The sequence below is a fragment of the Acomys minous genome (genome assembly GCF_964271855.1).
Source record: "Acomys minous genome assembly, chromosome: 2".
NCBI lineage: Eukaryota > Metazoa > Chordata > Mammalia > Rodentia > Muridae > Acomys > Acomys minous.
Genome location: NC_140484.1, coordinates 59,538,730 through 59,562,628, shown reverse-complemented (window position 1 = coordinate 59,562,628; position 23,899 = coordinate 59,538,730). Strand labels below are relative to the sequence as shown.

At 47.1% G+C, this 23,899-nt stretch overlaps 1 protein-coding gene across 2 annotated transcripts in view; it reads left to right on the top strand.

The window, feature by feature from the left end:
• Nucleotides 1-23,899, top strand: part of INPP5A (inositol polyphosphate-5-phosphatase A) — a 192,902-nt gene that overhangs the window by 45,310 nt on the left and 123,693 nt on the right. For both annotated transcript variants that reach the window (XM_084766895.1, XM_084766896.1), the window contains exon 2: nucleotides 12,604-12,645. In XM_084766895.1, the coding sequence (XP_084623021.1) occupies nucleotides 12,604-12,645 (42 nt within the window). The remainder of the gene's footprint in view (nucleotides 1-12,603; nucleotides 12,646-23,899) is intronic.

Here is a 23,899-nt window from a genome sequence, read left to right as displayed (position 1 = left end):
AAAAAAAAAAAAAGATTTATTTATTTATTATGTGCACCATGTTTTGCCTGCAGGCCAGAAGAGGGCACTAAATCTCATTATAGATGGATATGACTCACTATTGTCGTTGCTGGGAATTGAACTCAGGACCTCTAGAAAAGCAGCAACCAGTGCTCTTAACCTCTAAAACCATCTCTCCAGCCCTCTTTTTTAAAATTAAATTTCTTCATACAGTTTGATCATGTTTCCTCTTCCCAACTCCTACAAGATCCTCCCCACCTCCTACCCACTCAACCTCCTGTGTTGTTCTCTCTCTCCCCACAAAAACAAAACAAAAATTAAAACAAACATCAATAAGAGAAAATGGTTTAAAAAAGAGAGAGAGAGAGAGAGAGAGAGAGAGAGAGAGAGAAAGAAAAGAAAAAGAAAAAGAAGAAATGGTAAAATGTAACAAAAAGCCCATCAAAAACAAAACCAACAAAAAACCCATCGGTTTTGTTTTGTGCTGGCCAACTACTCCTAGGCATGGACACTCAATTTTTATTTATTTATTTTTAGATTTATTTATTTATTTCATGTATATAAGTGCTCTGTTTCCATGCACATCAAAAGGGGGAATTAGATTCTATTACAGATGGTTGTTAGCCACAATATGGTTGCTGGGATTTGAACTCAGGACCCGTGAAAGCATAACCAGTGCTCTTAACTGCTGAGCCAAATCTCCAGCCCCAACACCCATTACGCTCAAAATTACCCTCTTTTAGTCCGTCTGGTTGCTACATGGGTCTTGTCTGAGAAGGCTTTTTCTTTCTTTTTTTTTTTTTTCACGTTTGAAGGGCAGTTTCTCTGTACACACAGTTCTAGATGATTTCTTGTCTTTAGGGTTTTGCTGAGATGGTGACTGCAGTGCGTGTCACAGTTCCTCCATAGTTAAGATGGTTTTTCTCTTGCCTCCTTCAAGACTTTCCCGTTAATAGTGTCCTGAGATTTGAACGAGGCACCCTCAAGCTTGGATGTTTTCATATTTATTCTGTATGGTGTTTGCTGGGTTTACTGCCTCTGATGTTTGTTGTGTTTGTCATTAATTCCAGAAAATTCTCAGTCGTGACTGCTTTGTGCTTCTGCCATCCTTTCTTCCTGGTCCTCTTGGCACATTGTGTACTCACAGCCTTTGAAATGGACCCTCGGTCTCAGATAGCCCGTTCTCTTTCTCCCTCTCCACAGAGATCAGTATGAGGTGTTATTCATCATGAGCCAGACATCTTTTATTTTTACTTTATTAGTGTTTAATTTTTTTTGCTCATTAATATTTTGTCTGCATGCATATGTACCTAGTGTCCAGGGAGACCGGAAGAGGGTGTGAGATCTTTGAGAACTGGAGTTGCAGTTGTGAGCAGCCATCTGGGTGCTGGAAACCGAACCTGGTCCTCTGGAAGAACCGCCAGTGCTCTTTACTGCTGAGCCATCTCTCCAACCCCTTACCTTTTCTTCCCCACCAGAGGGTCTCTCACTGCCTGGGGCTCTGGGATTAGGCTGGCTGGCTTGTGAGTCCTAGGGATCTGCTGTCTCAATGACCCCAGCACTAGGATTTACAAATTGGCACACTTAGCTGTTGTGTGAGTTCTGAGTCTTGAACTCAGGTCCTTGTGCTTTCATGGAAGTAACCTACAGCTCAGCTACTATCCCAGCTCCGGCTTATTGCTATTATCTGCTTATCTGAAGGTCTTTGTTTTCTGTGTGGTGCAGTCTGGGATGCTCCTGTTGACCTTTCTCTGTGCTTATTGGTGCTCCTCGCTGTGGCTGCGTCCCAGTGGGCCTGGCAGAGGCCATTATTTTCTCTGCTGTGGTGTCTGCATTTCTGCTTTCATCATTCTGTCCTGCAAACACTAGTCTGTTCTTACTCATTGTCCACTCTCCCTTTAGAGTCCTGTGTGTGTGTGTGTGTATGTGTGTGTGTGTGTATGTGTGTGTGTGTGTGTGTGTGCGCATGCACGTGTGTGTGTCCATTGTTCCACATGTCTGTCAGAGCTGATGTTGGTTCTGATCTGTGTTTTGTGTCTTTGGGCTTTTCTTGCCTTTCACAAACCATGTGAGCTTTGCTGGAATGCAGCAGACACGGTGTGTGAGGGGGAGGGAGCTGAAGTGGGCTGGCCTCTGCAGCTGGTTGTTAGTGATGTTTGTTGGGGCCACAGCAGAGGGTTTGCATCTCTCCAATGCCTTTGGTTTGTCTGAGTCTCTTGGAGTCTCTGAGGCTGTTGCTGTAGCACCTTTCCTTGTCATGGCTTGCTGTGTTGGAGCCCAGGGGTGGGGGTAACACCCTCGTGGCCCAGTGTCCGGGATGCCCTCCACATCTTGCCTTGCTTTTCCCAGGCCAGGCTTTGTGAGGGGCGAGCCCTTGCAGGTGGGCTACATGTTATTAAAATCCTGACCCCTGGGAAAGGCTTTGGCTCTGGGAGTGTATCAGGGTGTGTCTCACCACATTGCTTCTGTCTCCCTCTCAGGGCCTGCAAGGGTCTTTCTCTCAGGATCTTTCCTGAGAACCTGGAGGGTTACCTGAGGTGAAGCTGCAGTGTGTGGAATGCCCTGTTGTGCTTTAAATGTGAAGTGTGTCTCACAGGCTGTGCGCTAAAGCCTATTTCTAGCGGGGTAATACTATTCGGGGAGGTTCTGGAAACTTCTGGTGATAGGATCTAGCTGGAGGAAGTGGTTCACTGGGGCAGGTCTTTGGGGAGTATCCTGCTCCCGGCCCCTTTCTCGATCCCTCCCTCCCTCGGTCCTGGGCTCTGAGCTGAACTGCACACTCCTTCTGCCACGATGTGCTGTCCAAGTGCATGGAGCCAAGCACCTGGGAGCCGAGTGCTGCACAACCACGGGCCAAAACAAACAACTCTCCTTAGGTCGCTTGTCAGATATTTGGTCACAGCAATGGAAAAGTAACCAACACACCCGTAACATGGTGGCGTGGACTTCCCCTTTCTCACACTAGTGTGCACCCAGACTCCAGTGGCTTGTACAGATTACTATCTGTCCCCTTCTGCCACCGCCGTTGCTAGGGCTGTTCAGGCTAGCTGGTTGTAGCTGTGACTCTTGTGTGTGTGCTTGTCTTCAGTCTCTGTGCTGGCTCCGCAGGCACTGGAGGCTTCTGCTGGGCTGTTGATGCTTGTTTGGTTGTCTCCTTCCTCCGAGGACAGGAGCAGGACTTTGAGCTCCTTCTGTGTAGAGCTGTGGTTGGAGGGAACTGTGAAGATGATTGCCTGATTGCCTTTGATCGTGTGGTCAGTTATGTTTCCCCAGTAGGAAACTGCGTGTATTCTTGATTTTCCACTGAGTGTGGCATGTGAAGCTGTAAATGCTGCTGGGTGTGTTGGGCATGTGTGTTACGGCTGTACGCGTGGTTGGTTGGAATTGGCCTTGTTTGAGTGTGCTGTGCTTGTCCTGTTTATACGTCAGTGTCGTATTTATTGCATTGTAGGAACTCAGTTTCCTTTTTCCGTAATCAAGAGCTCTCCTGTCTAATAATATAGCCACCAGCCCCCTATTGCTTAAACAATAAAAATTGCAGAAAATACTCAGCCACACAAGCACATTTCCAGCACAGATCTGGCCACTGAAGATGGCCTCCTGTCCTCACAGGAAGATGAACACTGTGCTGACTTGCAGTGGGAGAGACTCCTGGCCCCAGGCATACTCTGCAGTGTCCTGTATCTGTGTAGCAGGCCTTTAAGTTGCTGTGTGCCCCTGTACCTGTGGCCATGCATCTCATGGGTGTGGGGTAATATGGCTTTGTGCGTAGCCTCTCCCCCCACACCCCCTTCTGTGTGTGTTTGAACTAATGATCTTTTTCTAGCTTATCATAGCAGCTTTTTATATAGCCAGGAAATTGGCCCACCAGCTTTCATAGAAGCTGCAAATATTTTCCCTCACTGGCGCTCGTCTTTTATTGCTACTTTCAGCCACTAGTAGTTATTCATAGGTTGGCTAAAGCATTCTGAATGCTTTGGTTGTTTTCTTCCTGAGACCTTGAAAAGACTTAAAAATATGAAAGCAGTGCATGGTAATTATAAAAATAAAAGAAGGAAAAAGAAGTAACCACTGCCAAAAGGACAATTATTCTAAAATTTGGTGTTTTCTCCTTTTCTTATTTAGAATGCTGTGGAGAGGACCAAGGGACGGGGGAGGGGGAGGGGCTGTGCTGGCTGGGTCTTGCTGCTGGGGACTTGTCTGAAGCCTGGTATATTTTGCCCACCCTCCCCCTCTTCCTCCCTCCTTCCCTTTCTCTGGCTGTGTGGCTCAGGCTGGCCTCAAACTTGTACGTCTCTCGCCTCCAACTCCCAAGTGCTGGGATTACGTTGGCTTCTTTAGGGACTTCCATGTCACAAGCCATCATTTTCTATTCCTGAGGGCCTAAGAGAAGTGCGGGTGAGGGAGGACTCAGGGTGCCTGCCCCACTCCACAGGTGACGGACATGTCTGCGGAAGAGGATTAGAGGCCAGTATTAGGATGTCAAGCTGTAATTTCTGTGGCGACCTTCTAGAGATCATGTTTTCCCACATATCTATAAGAACATGGGAGAAATATTAATAGGGTTGTGGGGCTATCTTTATATGCAGAGTTTTTAAATTTATTTATCGTTAGCTAGAGAAGGAGAGAGTGTGTTGTACATATGCTAGGGTACATAGGTACACAGGTGTGAGAGTTTGTGGAATTGATCTTCTCTGTCCACCTTTACATGGATTCTAGGGATTGAACTTGTGTGGCAAGTGTCTTTACCCAGAGAACCTAGCCCTTTATGCAAGATTGTATTTTATTTTGTATTTTACTTTTCAGAGACAGGGTCTCTCTCACTCCTGGCTGCCTTAGAACTTGCTATGTAGACCAGGCTGGGCTTGAACTCCAGAGATCTGCCTGCCTCTGCCTACCCCGCCACCCCAGCGCTGGGATTAAAGGGTGTATGGTACCACCCCCAGCCCCCTAAGCAGGGTTTAAGACTGCAGTCAGGTCTCTTACTGTGGGATTGTGGTACTCTCCAGTGTTTATTTCCAGCCTGTCCTGCTTTTACTGTGCTGTAAAGTTGCTGTAAATTTGCTGCTGCTCTAGTCCAGGGTGCCCCCCTGCCCCCCGCTTCTCTCCCTGTCTCCCTCTCTGAGGTAGGCTCTTGCTGGGTAGCAATACCTGGCCAGGGACTTAATCCTTTAGCTTCAGCCTCCTGAGTGCCAGGGTTACAGACGCACTAGTGTGTCTGTCTCGGTCTCACAATTCTCTTCACCTTAATTGGGCTGAATTTATGGGACCTCTTTTTATTGCTGGCCCTGAGCATCCTCCCCCTAGTTCTGTAAAACAGTGTAGCTGACCTGGACCTGTACAGTGCAGGGGGAGCTGCTTGGTGACATTGCTGCTTTTAGTGTTCCCCTACCTGCTTTACTGTTTAAAGAATGGGCATGGAGTGACTGACCGCGCTTCCTGATTGCCCGCAGAGTGGCTTTGGTACCCCTGGTCCCCTCACAGGACAGGGTCAGTCAGGACTCATTCCTAGGCTCTCTGGCTTGCCCTGTCAGTTGTGGTCTTCCTTTGTGCCAGTCCATGCTGACTTGTTTTCTGCAGAACTAAAGGTGGTTGACACTACGTAGTGAGACCTTCAACCTCTCTCCATCCTCCACCTTCTTTTCTTTCTCCTCCCGTCTTCCTCTTCCTCTTTCTTCTTCACTTCCTTCTTTCTCCCCATCCTCCCTTTTGATACCCCACCCTTTTCCTCCTCCCTTTCCCCTCTTTTTTCTTTTCCTTCTCTTCTTTCCCTCAGCCTTCCCTCCCTTTTTTCTCCCTCCACTTTTCTTCCTTAGTTCCTCTTCTCTCTTTTCTTTTTTTTTCTTTTTTTTCTTTTTCTTTTTTCTCTCTTTTCTTATCCCTTTCTACCTCCTCATCCTCTGTCTCCTTTCTCCTGCCTCAGACTCCCTAGTGCCGGCATTATAGATTATAGGTGTATGCTTCCATGCCTGGCACAATTATTATTATTATTATTATTATTATTATTATTATTATTATTATTATTATTATTATTATTTCTTCATCTTTTCTTCCTCTTCCTCTTCTTCTTCTTCCTCTCTTCTTTTTCTTCTCCTCCTCTCCCTCATCCCCCTGCCCCTCCCTTTCCCTCTCCCTGTCCATCTCTTCTCCCGCCTCCTCCTCTTTCTTCAAGATTATTTTGGATATCTGAGGATCCCTGAGAGTTCCATGTGGCTGTTATAATGGAGTTTTCTGTTTCTGTGAAAAACATTACAAGGATTTTGCTGTGGCTGTGGATCTCTTTGGGCTACACCAGCTTCTCCACTATTCTCCAAGTCAATGCAGCTATTGCTAGCGTCTTTGCAGCTGTTGATGTTTTATTTGGGTTCTTTTGGTGGCATTTTCCACTGTGGAGTGTACAGTGTTTCGTTTCTTTATTTAATTCCTGTTTGTTCCTTATGATGTTATCCTAAGTGAGATGGCCCTTTTAATTTGGTTTTTGGATTATTTATCATGGGTGTAAGAAATACTACTCTGTGTGTATGTGTGTGTGTGTGTGTGTGTGTGTGTGTGTGTGTGTGTGATAATTCTTTATCTTGCTGTTTTGCTAACTGTACTGGTGGTTCTACGAGTTTTCTCTGTGTATAATTTTTGAGTTTTGTATATCTAAGAATATGTTGTCTCTGAGAAAAGATAATTTCCCTTTTCCCTTTCAGTTTGGCTCCTTTCTTTTTTTCTTGCTTGCTTTTTCTCACTGGGGCATGCATTGCTGTGTCGCACAGAAGGGTGTTCGTTCATGCCTTTGCCTTGTTCTTGCTTGGCCTCAGCGGAAAGGCCTTTTCTGTAGTGGGTGAGCAATGTTGTGGGCCTTCTGGGTGTAGCATGTTAAAATTATGGACATTTCCTCAGGCTCCTCTCTTTACTTTTTATTTTATTTTATTTTTTTAGATTTAATTTTATTTTTTATGTGGATGAATGTTTTGCATGCATGTATGTATATGTACCTGTGTGTACATTGCCCACAGAGGTCAGAAAATGTCATCCAATCCCCTAGAACTGGAGTTAGGATGGTTGTGAGCCACCACGTGGGTGCTGGGAACTGAGCCTGGATCCTCTGCAAGAGCAACAAGTGCTGTTAACTACCGAGCCAACAGTCCACCTCCAGCTTTTTTTTTTTAATTAAAATTTTCTTAGATTTTATTTATCTTTATGTGTATGAGTGTTTTTCCTGACATATATATGTTTGTGCACAATATTGTGTAGTGCCTGTTGAGGACAGAAGAAGATGTCAGATCTCCTGGGATTTCAGCTTTCATATGGGTATTGGGAATTGAACCTGTGTCCTATGGAAAAGCAGCCAGTACTCTTAACTGCTGAGCCATCTCTCTAGTCCTTTCTTTGCTTTTTATAGCCAAAAAGACCTGTCCCTCTATTTTAAAATTTTAAGTTAAATTATTGTTATTATTGTTATTGTAGTCCTTGAAATTGAGCCCAAGATTTGAACACCACTGAGCCTTACCCAAGCACCAGCATGAATATTTTTAGCTCTCAGCTTCTTCCCCTCTTAATTCTTTTGAGGTTTTGAGTTTACTGTTTACCTCTAGAATTCCCTTGGAATTTGTTTGTAGAGTAAAGAAAGGCTGTGTGTGTATATATATATATAATTTCTTGTCTGTTGTCTAACCTCACCAGTGAGAAGTGCCTGGATGCTCCTGCCAGCTTTCCAACTTTGCTTCCTAGATTTTCTGGGGACAGTGTCATTAGGCTGCCTTGGCATCTGTGCTTGTTCTCTGTTAGGGATGTGTGACAAACATGCTAAGAGGCCAGTCTCAACATTTAATTTAATGTTCCCCCATTAAAATGAAATTGCTTTATGAAGGTCTTTTTTTTTTTTTTTTTTTTTTTTAAGCATTATTGAAATCATAGTCAGCTACAGATCCTACCTCTCAGATTCTCCAGCCTTGGGATGGCTGACATCACAGGTGGGCAGCAGCTTACCTGACAGTGTCTGCTGTCCTCAGCTTAAAGGGTTAGGTCCTGTTCTTTGGGATCCTGGGGAGGAGCCCAGAACTAAGGCAGAGGGACTGCTGGGTTGGAGATGAACCGTTATTAGCACAGGAGGGTCACGTACAGTTCTGCTCACGGCCGGAAGCAGAGTTCTGAGCTGCATTTTCATGTTAGGCCATGCTTGTGAGTGCCCGCTCTGCCTTGAGCACTGATGACTCGAAGCCAGCCAGCCTCCCTCCAAGTTTCTCCCCAGTTCGCTTGCTGTCGCTAGTGCTTACACTAGCTCATGCCCTTGTGCCCCTCAGTGGGGCACAAGCCACAGCCACCCTGGTAGTTTTGCCACATCTTGGAACGTCTTTGCTGACGTCTGTGGTCTCTTCCTGCGCCAGTATTTCGGGGTTACTGTCTTCTCTCTGGCCTGGTTGGTTTTCCTTCCCCTCCAGGAAGTCCTGGTCTGGTTTTTGCTCTGCAGTGTTCTGCCTCATGCATTTGTCCTAGTGTCTTCATCCTGCCCTTGGCTGTCCTGATTGTCAAAGACCTTCCCCAGTAGTATCTTCCCCCTATCCCTTGACCAGACTCTCCCAGGTGAGGTGAGAGGTTGCTGCTCTGTTGTTTCAGGTGCAATTATCTCTCACCTAGCTCTCTCTGTCTCAGAACCTGATGACGCTTGAAGTTACTGTCATGCTGAGTCTTACAGTTCACGTGGGGCTAGGAAGAAATGTGCAAGCACTAGGAGGTGATAGTCTCCAAGGGAAGGCAGGGTGGTAATATAGCTTGCTTGTTGGGATGGAAAAATATGAGCTTATTTAACTGTTGGTTGGGGAGCCTCGATGACCCAGGGGTGGCACGCTGGGGAGGAGGTGGCCTGTGGTCATGCAGGGTAGTATAGCAGAGCTTCTGAGAGCGAGGACAAAATGTAGAGGCCCTGGCACCAGAGAGGAAGGGTCCACACTGTATGATGTGGGAAGAGGGTCAGGTGCTGACGCCAGGCCGCTCTGAAGATCTGGAGCTTGCTGTCTTCTGCTGAGGGATGAAGGGCATTGTCTCCAGAGGTCTGGCGGCCGTGTCTTCTGGAGACTGCTCTGGCTGCAGCAGGAACAAGGCCTGAGATGGGAAGAGCAGCAAGGAGATACTTTGCAGCAGCTTGGGGTGGGGGTAGGGTGGCCAGTGTGGTGCTCAGCCTGCTTTATTGGTGAAAGCACAGGACATGGGCTGAGCTAATGATGAACTGAGGAATGGGGACACCACTGCAGTATGAGAGAGCGAGTATTTGAGACAGCGTTGAGTGTGGGAACGGGTGAGTGTGGAGCTGAGAGTGAACATGTGTGTGTGCTTGAGTATGGGTATGAGTGTGTGTGGGTACAAGTAAATGTAGAGCCCATAGGACTGAGCATATAGGCTGGGTGGGGTGGCGCACGCCTTTAACCCCAGCACTCAGGAGGCAGAGGCAGGCAGATCTCTGAGTTCGAGGCCAGCCTGATCTACTGAGTGAGTTTCAGGACAGCTAGGGCTACACAGAGAAACCCTGTCTTGGAAGAAAAAAAAAAAAAAGTGAGCGGGTGTGAGAGTGAATGCTGTCCTATGTCGATGCAAACACTTTTCAACTTCCATGGGAACCAGCTGAGCACCTCCTCAGGCTTAAAAGTGTACCACTGTAGGGCCTAGCTGTGCCTAGTCCATGCCTAGCCAGCTGAGTGGTCATGAGACACAGGCACACACATGTCACAATTCTAAAGTCCCCGGCAGCCCAGGAATGTGGAGGGATCTGATATCATCACAACTTATGTTCCTAGGCAGGTGTCCCTCAGTGCTGTGGCTATAGTACAAAGCTCATGTGTGGAAGTGACAGGAGAGGCCAGTCCTGTATGCCTCAGGCTGGGAAGGTGCCCCCTAGCCAGCGCCTCATTAGCTTCTTCTGTGGTGCAGAAATGACAGTGTGCCCAGGTGCTATTGGAAGAAGAAGCACTGAGTCTGGATCCCGGGCTTCCCTCATCCTTGCTCAGTTCCTGTTGGCCTGTCCGGAAGTATGCCTCTTCCTCTTGTTCTCTCATAGGGTCCCATTCTCTGCTTCTGAGACCTCACGACGTGTGTGTCCATTGGTGTGAGAGGCGGAAGTACTGGAAGATGGGGGCTACGTGGGTTGTGTCCCCCATGGCAGGCAGCTGGGAGAGGATTGTACTGGGTTGCCTTGTGCCAGTGTCCCCTGCTGAGAGACTTTCTGCAAGCACAGCGGAAGCCCAAGTTTAACAGAGCAAGGCACTGCAACATGGAGCCCTTTGCAGAACTTGTTTGGGTGGGGGCTCCTGGACCAGGTGGCAGAAGCTGGGAGATCCTAGTTGGCCTTTGCCTGTGACCAGACTGGGGACTTAGGTAGTGGGCTTGACATTTGTTTCACGAGGTAAGGCCAACTTCTAATTCTGAAGGACACTTGGAGTGTTGATAGGGAGCCTGGGCCCCCTGGATGAGAGTGAGAAGGGGCTGCAGGTGGGGACGCTGGCTGTGTTAGCACGCCACTCGCTGGACACTGGTGGCTCCTCGGGAAAGGAGCAGCAGGGTTGCTGTCCTGGAGACTGGCTGCCATGAAGTCCATGCAATGGGCTCTTGTACTGAGAAGTGCACAGCCCTCGCCTTCTGCAGATCCACTGGGACTGTGCTCAGAGCCCCGGGCAGGACTTATCTTCAGTGACTCAGCTTCTGCTCAGAGGATCAGTGAGGCCTGCAGACCAGACCTGCTGAGGCGTTCCTCTGTGTGCATATGCCCATTTCCTGTGCTCTTTCATTGTGGGCATTCAGCTGTGCCTGCCTTTGGGCTGTTGTCAGCATAAGGTTCCCTGTGAAATGCATTTTCACTTATCTGGAGATTATACGGAGGAGTGGGCGGCCTGGTTAAATTAAATGGTGGTCCAGGCTTAGCATTTCAAGGACCAGCCCGACTGCTGGCTCCATCAGTGGAGCCGGCTCCTGTTTACTACCCTTTCCGCTATTGTTCTAGCATCCTCACCATGGTATGTATAATCTGCCTTGATGGGTTGATTATATATATATATATTAAAGACTGGTTCTACCTATGTAGCCCCGGCAGGCCTAGAAGTCACTTTCTAGACCAGGCTGCTGTCAGACTTGCAGCATCCCCCCCACCTCTGCTTTTCAGTGCTAGGATTACAGGACCTATACCGGGCCTCTGTGGTTCTGGATTGGCATTTTCTCCGTGACACATGATGCTGAGCCTCTCTGCCTGTGCTTGGCTATTCTGTTCATGTCCTTGTCCCAGTCTGGCTTGTATTTGTAGTGCCCTATTGTCACCTTCAGTGAGGACAGGGCAGGGAGGCAGTGTCATGTGTGTGTGTATGTATGTGTGTGTGTGTGTGTGTGTGTGTGTGTGTGTGTGTGTGTGTGTGTGTGTGTGTGTAAACCACGTGAGAGTCCTGCTAAAGGACCATCTGAGATGTGATGGAGTCTCCTTGTAATCCTCTGTGCTCCCGTATACTTTGTGATGCTTCTGTACCTTGTCAGCTTTTCCACATCAGGAATTTTTTTCTGCAGTTCTGTTTTCATGATTTTTAGAACTCTCAGCGGGCAAAGTGCTGGGAGTGGCTTAGGGTCTAGCTATGGCTGGGCAGCCTGGGCTTTGCTCCCCAAGCCTTGCTTGTGGGTGTTCAAGTTCTGTCTATCTGGCATGAGCTGAGCGGGCAGGGAGGTCAGTTTCAGTGGCAGAGGAAGGCCTGTGAAAAACCGATCAACCAACCAACAGACAGACAAACATATATAACGTTATGTTTACAGTCTTTGCAGTTTTTAAAGTGTGTACTTCAGAGTGTAAAGTACATTTGCGTTATTGAATGGTTTTGGCACTCCTAGGGCAGCACTGGTCTGCTCATGGCTTTCTTTCCCCAAGCCAAGTTTTGACCAAGGCCCACTCAGGGCATCTCATGCTTGCTCACACCAGACTCTGCCTGAGCCCCACGCTTGGGCTTGGTTGGGCTACTCTGCCCTGGGCCTAACTGACACAAAGCATAGGGGAGTACTTTCAGGGTTCAGGGCCTTTAAGTGTGGCCACACTCCTTCCCGCTTCCCTGAGCAGGGCTTGTCATGGCCGGCACTTGGCTCATCTGGTCCTGCTTCCTGTTTGAGAACACATGGCATGGGGGTTTCCATCTGCACTCTTCCTGAAAGTTATGAGCGTTGTGACCTATCCCCCATATCCCTCCCCTCACCACCCTCCTCCCACCCCAGCTCACAGAAGGGTCCATGATGTCTGATGGTGGCTGCTCATATAGTACCGTGGAGTGGCGTGTTGACCTTTGGAAGCAGATACATGGTGCTGTTCCTGTCTCCTTCCCTGCAGCCCCAGCTGGGGACAGAACAAGGATGTGGGTCAGTGGGACACAGGTGCTGTGCCCTGCCTCTGGCTAAGTGGGGACTGCTCAGCTTTGCACCACGGGGGCAGCCCACAGAGCCCAGCCTGAGTGTGGACAGGGTCCCCCTGGGAAGTACAGACCCTATGTGGGTAGGGGGTGCATGCACATCCCCACAGTCAGTCCTGAGGCTTCCTCACTGGATCCTCTGCTCCCTGTTTGGAGTTGTGCTCTAATTTTCCCCTTTCCTCTTAATTTACAGCCGGAAAACCTGCAGAAGAACTGGCTTCGGGAATTCTACCAGGTAAGAGCCTCTGAGCAAGCACTTTCCCAGTAGCCACTTGGGTGGTGAGTATCCTTCTTGTTGTGGTGTTTTATGTGAAGGTTACATTGTCCGTGTGGAGCGCAGAAATGGTTGTCACCGGGTCAAGTGCAGGAATGGCTGTCACTGGGTCAGCCCCAGGAAGCATCTGTTACCATTTCCTAATGATTGACATTTTGCTCTCTGCTGTCCTCCTGGGAGGGAGGGAAACAGAACACAGAGGATCTTAGTGGGGCTGCTTCTTTGAGGTTGGGTGTCTATACCAGGATGAATAGTGTTTTTCGGGAAGGTCCTCCAGCTGCAGCATGAAGTTTGGACGACCCATACAGGTGGCGTGACCACACAGGGCCTACTGCAGGCCTGGCTGGAAAGTCAGTGGGAGTGTCACTTTGAACAGATAGGCAGCGGGCTCCTAGTGCATCCCAGGAGGTGGGTGACTTAGCACAGCAAGCAGCCACCTGGTTCTACAGTTGGCTCTGCATGGGTGACAGATCTCTGAGCAGTTGATGTGTAGACCTGGAGAATGAGAAGGGCTGAGCAGCCTAGATGGGTAAACCAAGGTAACCAAGTGAGTGACCACAGCTCAGAGGACAGAAAGGCATGCTGTATATGTACACAAAAGTTCCCACATGAGTCTCACGAGGTTAGGCTAGGACTGTGGTATTTAATTCTCTCAGCTTTGTTTATTTGTTGGGTGGAGGAGGAGAAGGGTAGGGCCCAAGCCATGTGGGAGGTAAAGAGGCAGGGAATTACCGATATCCCTGGGCTCATGGTGCACACCTGCCTGTGGCTCTGCAGCTTGCTGGATGCAGGCTGGGTAGGGTCAGGGTCAGAGGATGCTGCTAGTTATCCTGGGTACAGTGATGTGGATCTTGTGGGGGCAAGTCTTTTCATCCCAAACAATGCTGGGCAGCTCTCCTGTCCTGCTGGTCACCATATATGTGTCTGCTAGATATTTGAAGGTGAGGTCAGTCTCAGAATCTAGCATTTATGAACCTCATACTATCCAGGTTTTTACACTTGATTCTGGTTAGGGATATAAGTCAGATTCTTGGTATGTATTTAAGGCCAAGGAAGCAAAGGCTTTGAACATACTTGGGGCAGGCTCAAATGAGAAGTTGACAGCCAGGGAAGGGGCTGGGCAGTGAGGGACAGCGCAGGGCAGGGCAGGGCAGGGCAGGGCCTTGCCATTGAAGGATCTGAGGTAGTAAGGGGGATGAGCTGTCATGGGATGGCCTGATTTAGTGATGGGCTGGTCAGGACCCTGCTATGGAACAGTCTGAGGTAGTGAGGAGCAGGGTAGAGTCCTGACTAGAAGGCCAGAGGTAGCAAGAGGCAGGGAAGAGACCTGCCACAGAAGAGTCTGTGGCAGCAAGTGAATGTGGAGGCCTCTGTCAGAAGACAGTCTCAGTTATAAACAGAGGAGACCCTTGTCAGAGGATGTTCTGAGATGGTTGGGGGCCAGTTGGGTTCAGGGCCTGGGAGCCATGAACCTTATCTCCTGAGCTGCCAGGCCTGGGTCCTGTGGAGATGGTGTGGTGTGGCCGTGAGGTTGATTTATGAGCTCATGTGATTGTGTGGGTACCCACAAGGTGGTGGGCATGTGTCCCTCTTGTGCTTATAGTCCCTGGATGGTGTGTTGATGCTCTTAGGTAAGCTGCGGGGCTGATGGACCTTGGTGTGGGCCATGGCCACAGTAGAGATGACATCACTCTCTTGGTTGTAAACCAGTTCTAAGAGTGATTGATGCAGGAAGAGTCATATCTGGGATGGCCAGAGGTACAAGGGAACAGAGTTCCCAGCATGCTTTAGTGTCAGCCTGGATGGGTTGATGGAGGGATATAGTTTGGGGTTGGGGAGAGACATGGGGGACAGCATGGAGACAGGGCCCTCTAGGAACTCTGATCCCAGATTTGCTGGCCCCTATGTGGCTGGCATTATGTGTGGTGAAAAAGGATCCTGCCTGAGCCTGCCTCCCTGCCAGAAGGGTCTTGTCCTTGCTATCTGGGAATAGGGATTGGCTTGTGGAAAATAGCTGTCTATGCCGGTCCCCATGCGTTTAGTTGGGTGGGCGATGCAGCCCTTACACTGGGGTTCCAGCTGCCTCACCTGGCACTCTGAGTCCCCTTGGTGACAGACGGAGGCACGAAGTGGTGAAGTGACAGGGTCCTGCCAGGACATTCCTGTGTGAGCACAGAAGCTCTGAGTGAAAGTCCTCAACAGTGACAAGAGCAGGTGGGAGCTAGGCCTGGGTGCATGAGGATAGCACTGTTTGGCAATGTTACAGCGTGCCCATCAAACAAAGCCATAACTTTGAATCTGGAGCCTGAGAGTACAGAGATGGTGCCTGTGGGCCTGGTTTTGGGGGTGCTCAGCAGAGAAAGCTAGTACAGGAGCTGTGTGATTGGAGCTAGGACTGGCTTGCACGTTGCCTATCTGATTAATTTCCTCTGGGTACCTGCCTTCCAAGGCAGTGCTGATCTGAGGGGACGTGCTGGTGTTGCGTACTTTCCCTTACTCTGCACTGGCTGTTCAGCCAGGTCTTTATGTTCAGGCCAGGCCTTGTCCCTCACCCTCAGTGAGAGGAAAGCGTGACTGAGCTTGCTGCTTGTGCTCTGAATGGATGGTGAGAATGCAGGAGCCATGCTGTGAAAACTGGGGAGAATGAGAAGTAAAGCCTCATGTGTAGTTACAGCGCTTCCTGCATTCCCTGCAGTAAATTTTAAGGCTCTTGCTTCAGCCCACTCATTCATTTGTTTGCCTGTTCATTAATCATTCATTCGTATGAACTTCATTCATCCGGGAGGCACCAGCACGGAGAGGACACAGTTCTCGCTCGAGTACCCATGCATCCTAGTGGGGATGAGGAGCCTTTTTCTTGGTGTAGTCGTGGACAGTCTCCAAAAGAGACTGAGACTTGAGGGCTGAGGAGGAGGAGGAGGCCTTGCTGGTCTTGTGTTGCTTTTGATTCTTTTAATCCTGCAGATGGGGTAGCTAGAAAATCAGCTTCAACTTTATTGCACTTCAGTTTTGCACTCTCAGGGACAGGGACCTCGTGCCTTGGGTGTTGGTGTGCCTAAGCATCTGCCTGCCTGGCATGGGGGTGGGTGGTGAGGGGAGGGGCAGTTGTTAGTTGCATATCCTTCTCTGGAAACTGAACAAAGAAAAAAGAAAGCCTAAAAGAATAGTTCCTCTGCTACCTTCTGCTTCTAGCTTGATAGGCCACATACTTTAATATGTGCGTGTCTGTCTGTGTGAGGCTGCAGGGCGATGCATTAGATCTTCCACAAGTGGTTCACAGACATGCACCCCTTTCCATAAATTAATGTTCAGAACTGTTTCCATATTTCCTTATATGCTACTCCTTGAGCTTTTGACGTCACTTTTTTATTAATACGACTCTTAGGTTGTTTGAATTTTGTAGTAGTAAGGATAATTAAAAGCAAAACATGATATAATGTTATTTGTACAAATATCAAACAAGAGGGCTGTCTTAGTTACTTTTCTATTGCTGTGATAAAATGCCACAACCAAGGCAACTTATAAAAGAAAGCATTTAGTTTGGGGCTTACAATTTCAAAGTGGAGCAAAGACACGGAGACTCAGACACACACGCGCGCGCGCACACACACACACACACGGAAAGATGGCGGCGGGAGAGAGAATGGTACAAATCCTATGAACCCTCAAAGCCTGCTCCCAGTGACAAACTTCCTCCAACAAGGCCTCAGGTCTTCCTAAATAGTTTCACCAACTTGGCCCTAAGTATCCAAACATATGAGCTTCTAGTAACTCACTTAGGCAGTTCTGATACATGTGAAAGTGGCCAGTCTCTACAGCAGGGCACTCATCCTGAACATCCATCCTTCCTGCGTACTTAACAGCATCATGAGCATCCATCCTTTCTGCATCCTTAACAGCAGGCCTGTCTGTGACCGTGGGCCATGTGCACTGTTCTGTTACTGAGCTCAGCAAGATGTGGAGCCCTTTGCCCCTTGAAAGTCTTCCATGGTCTTTCCTTACAGGAGTTTAAAGACCCATGTGATGAGTCATATATGTATCCAGCTAACATGAAAGAATAGTTAGTTGGCAGCTTATCTTTCTGCCTCAAGGAAACCAGAAGCAGGCAAGTGTACACACCCGTGTTTCAGGCACTAGACAGCACACAGCAGTCCTTGTGGGAGGGAGCTGGTGAGGGAAGCATTTTGCTCACTCAGCTTGTAGGAGAGAGAATTTCCACAGGAGCATCCAGTCACAAACTACTCAGCAGGTGAAGAGGCAGCAAAGTATGGCCTGAAATCAGAAAAACCAACTGTTAGTGTGGTCCGGGTTGCTGTTTCTGTCAACTCTGAAGAGGTTGCCTACTCATTGCCCATTGCCCACTCCCTTTTTTCATTGATCCTTTTGCCCTTTCTTTTATTACTTGATGTCCAGTTTGCTCTTTTATATTTAGCTTCTGAAGGTGGAAGACAAAACAAACAAACAAAAAATCAGAATGCAGCATGGAATATTATACTCAGCATCCTATAGGAAGTAGGATAATACAGGGAACAGCACTGGCACCTTCATGCCAACAGACTGGAAATTTCATATGAAGTGAGCAAATTCTTGGAAAAATATAATGTCAGTGTTTACTCAAGAGGCAGTAAATAAACATGGCCCTAAAGTAAATGAGCTTGGCCCCGCACTCATTAGATTAAAATTTTGCTCATATATTTCCCCCAAACCCTCCAGGTCCAGATGGCTTTACTGGTGAGTTCTGTCCAACATTTCAGCAAGAGGCAGTAACAGTTTTACAGGAACTTTCCAAGAAAACTGAGTCACAGTTGATGCTTCTTAACTCAGCCTGTGACATGAACACTAATTATCCTGGCACCCAAAGCAGACAGAGACATTACATGATAAGAAAGACACATTCCAGTATCCACCCTGAAGACAAGCACAGCAGTCCTTAGAGGTCCAGTAGACCGAAAGGACGTGTCGTCAAGATGTCTTCTAAACCGCGGTCCCCAGCGGTAGCCCGAGAAGCTTCTCTGCGGTGGTCAGCAGTTGACGCAGAGGGCTGTAACTTCAGAGTGCTGAGACTCTGTGTCTAGTGAATGCTCAGCCCTAAGTGGGGCATCATATCAATTCTCAGCCCCAGTGATCAGTGAACATCACAGAAGGGGGGAGGGGCAGAAAGAATATAAGAGCCAGGGAATAGAGAGGAATGCAATGAAACACTATCTTAAGGACATGACGTGGCCAAATGCCCATGAACTCATTGCAGCTGTGATTGATTGCACAAGATCAGCTCAACGAGATCCCTCAACACTCCAACAGACACTAATTAGACTCTGTGGATTAGTAGCCAAAAAAAAAGAGAGGACATAAAACAGGGAGGGGTACATTTTGGGGATGCCTGGAGTCAGTGTGAGGGAGAGTTGGGTCAAGATGCATTGCTGACATGTATGGAATTGTCATATAATAAGTAGAAGGTATTCTGTTTAAAAAGATAGAGCAAATCAAAGCTATAAACATGAAAATACTCACAAACGCTTAGGGATGATATAGCTTTTCCTCGGTGTCTGCAAGGAATGGGTTCCAGTGCATCCCACAAATACCCAAATCAGTGTATTCTCAGATCCCATCTACAAAATGGCCCAATAACGTATAGAATTTGTCTATGTCTTCCCACACAGTATCTAGCACAATGTAGATACTACATAAATAATTATTACTGTCTTGTTTAGAGAATAACAACAAGAAAAATGTTTGTATATGCTCAGTACAAAGGCAGTTTTTCTCCAGATACTTTCAGTCTGTGGTTGGTTGAATCCATGTGTGCGGAACCATGGATGTGGAAAGTCATTGTATATATAGTGGTTAATGTATAATGACTTAGGAATTCAAGGCTGGCTTAATGTTTGAACATTAATGACTATAGCTTACTATGTTGATTGAGGAAGAAAAACCATATTTGTTTCAACAGATGCATAAAAAGCATTTAAAAAGAATCCTATAGTGTATTCAGTTAAAAATCTTCAGCAAAGGAGAAAATAGCTGGGTGTGGTGGTACATGCCTTTAATCCCAGCACCCAAGAGACAGAGGCAGGCGGATCTCTTGTGAGTTGAGGTTAGCCTGATCTACATAGTGAGTTCAGGCTAGCCAAAGGCTACATAGTGAGACTTTGTCTCAAAACAAATGGCAAATAAATAGGAAGCATAGAAAACAACTTCCTCAGAACCGTGGGAGCATGTGCAGCCCCAGCTCATTTATATCTAGTAGCGGCAAGTATAATGACTTCTTACCCGAGGACTGGAGCAGGGTAGCACTGTCTCATTATGGTGTTGAAGGGCCATGTCTCTGCAGCGCAGCAAGGGATGAAAACAAAAAGAAGACACAAAGCCCTCTACTGGCAGAAGACATTACCGACCACCTAGAGAGTTGTGATGATGCACTCAGACTGGCTGCTGTACTGCTAACTGGATATTCAGTTTTCAACACACAAGGCCAGTGTGAAAGCTGTTTTTTATCAGCTACAAACAACTGTAAACCTAGCATCAGGAAAAGCATTAGCATTCTAAAATGAAGTACCTGGATAAAATCTAATTAATGTCCCTCTATATAGAAAAGCTATGAGATGCTAATGTAAGAGCAAAGAATATGAAGAACAGGAGATGCTGCATTAATGGATTAGAAAATGTGAGTTGTGTCAGTGTTAATTCTTCATCATCTGGTAGACTACTAATCTAATGTGGTTGTGATAAAAATCCCAGCAACAGTACAATGTCCAGCAACTGTATAGCACTAGTAATAAAAACAGTATGGAACTGGCATAGAAATAGGCTGGTTAATCAATGGAGTCGAATTGAAGACCCAGAAGTAAACCCACACAACCTATGGACATTTGATTTTTGACAAAGAAGCCAAAACCATACAATGGAAATAAGACAGCATCTTCAACAAATGGTGCTGGTCTAATTGGTTGTCTACATATACAAAAATGCAAATAGATCCATATTCATCACCATGCACAAAACTAAAGTCCAAGTGAATTAAAGACCTCTACGTAAAACCAGACACACTAAATCTGTTAAAAGAAAAAGTGGGGAAGAGCCTTGAACTCATTGGCACAGGAGACAACTTCCTGAACAGAACACTAACAGCTCAAGGCCTAAGACCAACAATTAATAAAACGGGGCCTCGTGAAACTGAAAAGCTTCTGTAAGGCAAAGGACATTCTCAACAGAACAAAACGACAGCCTAAAGACTGGGAAAAGATCTTCACCAAGCCTACATCTGACAGAGGGCTAATATCCAAAATACATAAAGAACTCAAGAAATCAAACACCACCAAACCAATAAACCAATTATAATCTGGGGTACAGATCTGAACAGAGAATTCTCAACAGAGGAATATCGAATGGCTGAGAAACACCTAAAAGAAATGCTCAAGGTCCTTAGTCATCAGGGAAATGTAAATCAAAATGACCCTGAGATTCCATCTTACACAGGTCAGAATGGCTTAGATCAAAAACTCAAGTGACAGCACATGTTGGCACGGATGTGGAGCAAGGGGAACACTCCTCCATTTCTAGTGGAAGTACAAAGTAGTATAACCACTTTGGAAATCAATCTGGCACTTTCTCAGAAAATTGAGCATAGTACTACCTTAAGACCCAGTTATACAACTCCTGGGCATATACCCAAAGGATGCTCCACCATACAACAAAGACATTTGCTCAACCATGCTCGTAGCAGCTTTATTTATAATAGCCAGGATATGGAAACAACCTAGATGTCCCTAAACTGAAAACTGGATAAAGAAACTGTGGTACATTTACACAATGGAATACTACTCAGCTATTAAAAACAAGGCAATCTTGAAATTTGCAGAAAAATGGATGGAACTAGAAATGACCATCCTGAGTGAGATAACACAGACCTAAAAAGACATACATGTTATATACTCACTTATAAGCAGATAGTATCCAAATAATACACAATAAGCACACTACAATACACAGGCCTAAAGAAGCTAACTAACAAGGAGGACCCTAGGGAGGATGCTTAATTCTCACTCAGAAGGGTAAACAGTATAGACAGCAGAAGTGGTTGTAGAGAGAACAGGATGGGAGCCTGCCATAGATGTCCTCTGAAAGACTCCATCCAGCAGGGCGTTGAAGCAGATGCTTCCAACTCCGGCCTGTAGTGCAGGGAGGGAGTCTTATGAAAGGGTTGGAGGATAGAAGAACATGGAGGGGACAGGAACTCCACAAGGAGACCAGTGGAGCCAACGAATCCGGGCAAGGGTGGGTGGGGGTCAGGGAATAGGGAGGAAGAAGAAGGGAGGGCGGGAATGGGAAGATACAAGTGAGATGATAATAATTGGGATGTAATCTGTATAAATTATAATAAATTAAAATTTTTTAAAAGGCAGGCAAATCTCTGTGAGTTCGAGACCAGCTTGGTCTACAAAGAGAGTTCCAGGATAGCCAAGGCTACCCAGAGAAATTCTGGCTTGAAAACCCAAAAACAAACAAACAAACCAAAACAACAACAACAAAACCTGGTACCAAGAACTAATGAGATTCCTTAAAAAAAAAAAAAAATCCCAGCAGAAGACAGATAGGTGGTATATGACTGTAACATCTGTGCTCGGGCAGCTGAGGCAGGAGGATTATGAATCTGAGAACAGCCTGGGTTGCATAATGAGACCCTGTCTCAAAAAAATTTTCAGCAGAAGTTTGTGCTCCAAATATGCTTCAAAAATGTAATTCCAAAAATATATAGGCAAGGAAAAGAACTAGAAGGGCCAAACAGTTTGAAGCAAAACAGGATTTGAGGATGCAAAGTTTTGGTTTCAGGAAGTGTCATAAAGCTGCAGTAGTCAAAACATGCGTTGACAACAGTGTGGAGGGGTGTGATGGCAGAAATGGAGAAGAGACCCAGGGATATGGCCAAGTGACCAGCAGCAGTGCAGAGTTCAGGTTCTTAGAGGAGTGGCCTGGCCAGTATGCACTGGGACGGCGGCTCAGCCAGGTGCAAATGCACCTGTGAAATCCACACTTTGTACTGTGACTCAACGTGAGTCATAGAGCTAAATGTCAGTCCACTTTCTACTGCACTGTTCAGACACTGACTCAACACAGGCCCGAGAGTAAATGTGAAACTTAAGGAAGTTTTTAAAGAATGTCTTTGCCGAAGGTTTTATGGGTGAGTTGGTGTCCCCCTCCCTCCACCTCCCCCATGGGAAAGAACCAACCCCTGGCACTATTAATGACTCTCTGCTATGCTTATGGACAGGAGCCTAGCATAACTGTCTTCTAAGAGGCTTCATCCAGCAGCTGATGGAAGCAGAGGCTTAGAGCCACAGCCAAACAATAGGCCGAGTTCTGGGAGTTTTGTGGCAGAGTGGAAGGAAGGATTGAGAGAGCCAGAGAGGTCAAGGATTCCACAAGAGTAAACTAACCTGGGCCAATGGAGCTCACAGAGACTAAACCATCAACCAAAGAGCTTGTATGGACAGAACCTAGACTCCTTATAAATATATAACAGATGTGCAGTGCGGTTATCATGTGTACCCCCTAGCAACAGGAGTAAGGGCTGCCTGTCTCTACTGCTGCCTGCATTTGGATCCCTTTCCCCTAGCGGGGCTGCCTTGTCTGGCTTCAATGGGAAAAGAGGTGCTTAGTACTGCTATGACTTTGAGATGTCAAAGTGAATTGGTACTCCTGATGCCCCAGCCCTTTCTCTGAGAAGATGGAGAGAGAAGAATGGGAGGAGGAGGGGGTGTGAGGGCAGGACTGGGAGGATGGAGGATCAGGCTGTAAAGTGATTAAATTAAAAATATATAAATAAATAAAATACAAACCAGGAAAAAAAAGATCTTTGTTATCCTAGGATAGGTAAAGATTTCTTATACACACACACACACACACACACACACACACTAAAAGCCTATCTCAAGAAAGAAAACCCAGGAAGTTAGGCCTCATCATAATTAGAACAGTTCCTTATGAAAATAGTGTTAGAGAAGGAGAAGCAACCCTAGGCGGGGAGGTGTGGGTTAGGGACGGTTTCTCCTCAGACGCTCCTGTGTTGTTGCAGTGTGGTCACCAGCCTATGGGAAGCCACTGAATCCCAAAGGCTAATAATCTGATGGCATTAGTTCTTAGTGCGATGTCATCATTGGGACGTAGGGCCTGCTGCTGTCTGTTTACCTAGCTGACACAAGGGCATGTGTATGCTGAGGCTCGATGCAAATATGTACAGTTGTTTTATTTGTAACCACTGCCTTTGAGAGAAGCCAGGCTCAGAACATGTCACACAACTCATTCGTGTGGCGAGGAGTGACAGGACTGTGGAGCAGAAATGCCACCTTACCTGTGTTCCTTTAGGAGTTGATGGGGGGGTGTGAGTTCCAAATAGACGTCTAGAGTGATGTCAGCTGCATCCTGTGTGCTCCATCCTTCCCCTGGCAGCTCCTCTGTCCCTCAGGTGCAGCTCCTCTGTCCCTCAGGTGTCCTTCCCGTTGCCAGCATGTCACAGTGCCCAGGAGGCAGGCTGCCTTTTTATATTTTGCTGTCCTCACTCCTTTTGAAATTCTCTGCAGATGCTTGGGGCCCCCTGAGTTATTCTCCATTAGCATCTCTCCTTTTCTTCCCGACCCTGCTTCCAGCTTCTGGAGTGACTTGGTGCCCCGTGGGTCTCTTGGCCAGATTTTCCTGCTGTGCCTCACACACCCTTGCTGACTGGCTCTGCAGCCTTGCTGTTCATCCTCACTTTCAGACTTGAGTTGTGTATCTGTCCTTCCCATCCCCAGCCACCCTTGGGGTACTTCCATCATCTGCTTTCTGTTCCACAACCTTGCCATTCCATTCCTGTCCTGGTTGGAGGAAGTGGCCTTCTGTCTTCTGCCTCTGCCTCACTTTCTTTGAGGTCTTCACAGAGCAGCCTGGGAAGAAACTGGCACCTCAGCTCATCTCTGGGTCCCACAGAAGCTCCTTCTCTGTGCTCAGCTCCTTGCTCTGTCTGTGTTCCACCCCTCATGGTGTTTGTGGTACTGGGGATTAAATCTCAAGCTTCACACATGAGAGGTATGGTATGCACTCTACCACTGAGCTATAGAGCCCATTTCCAATCTTCCTTTACTCTTTAAAAAATTGCCGCCGCTGCCATTACCACCACCACACCAAAGTTTGAGATGTGTCTTACTAAGTTACCATGCTGTGTAGCTAGGCAGGCTTTAGC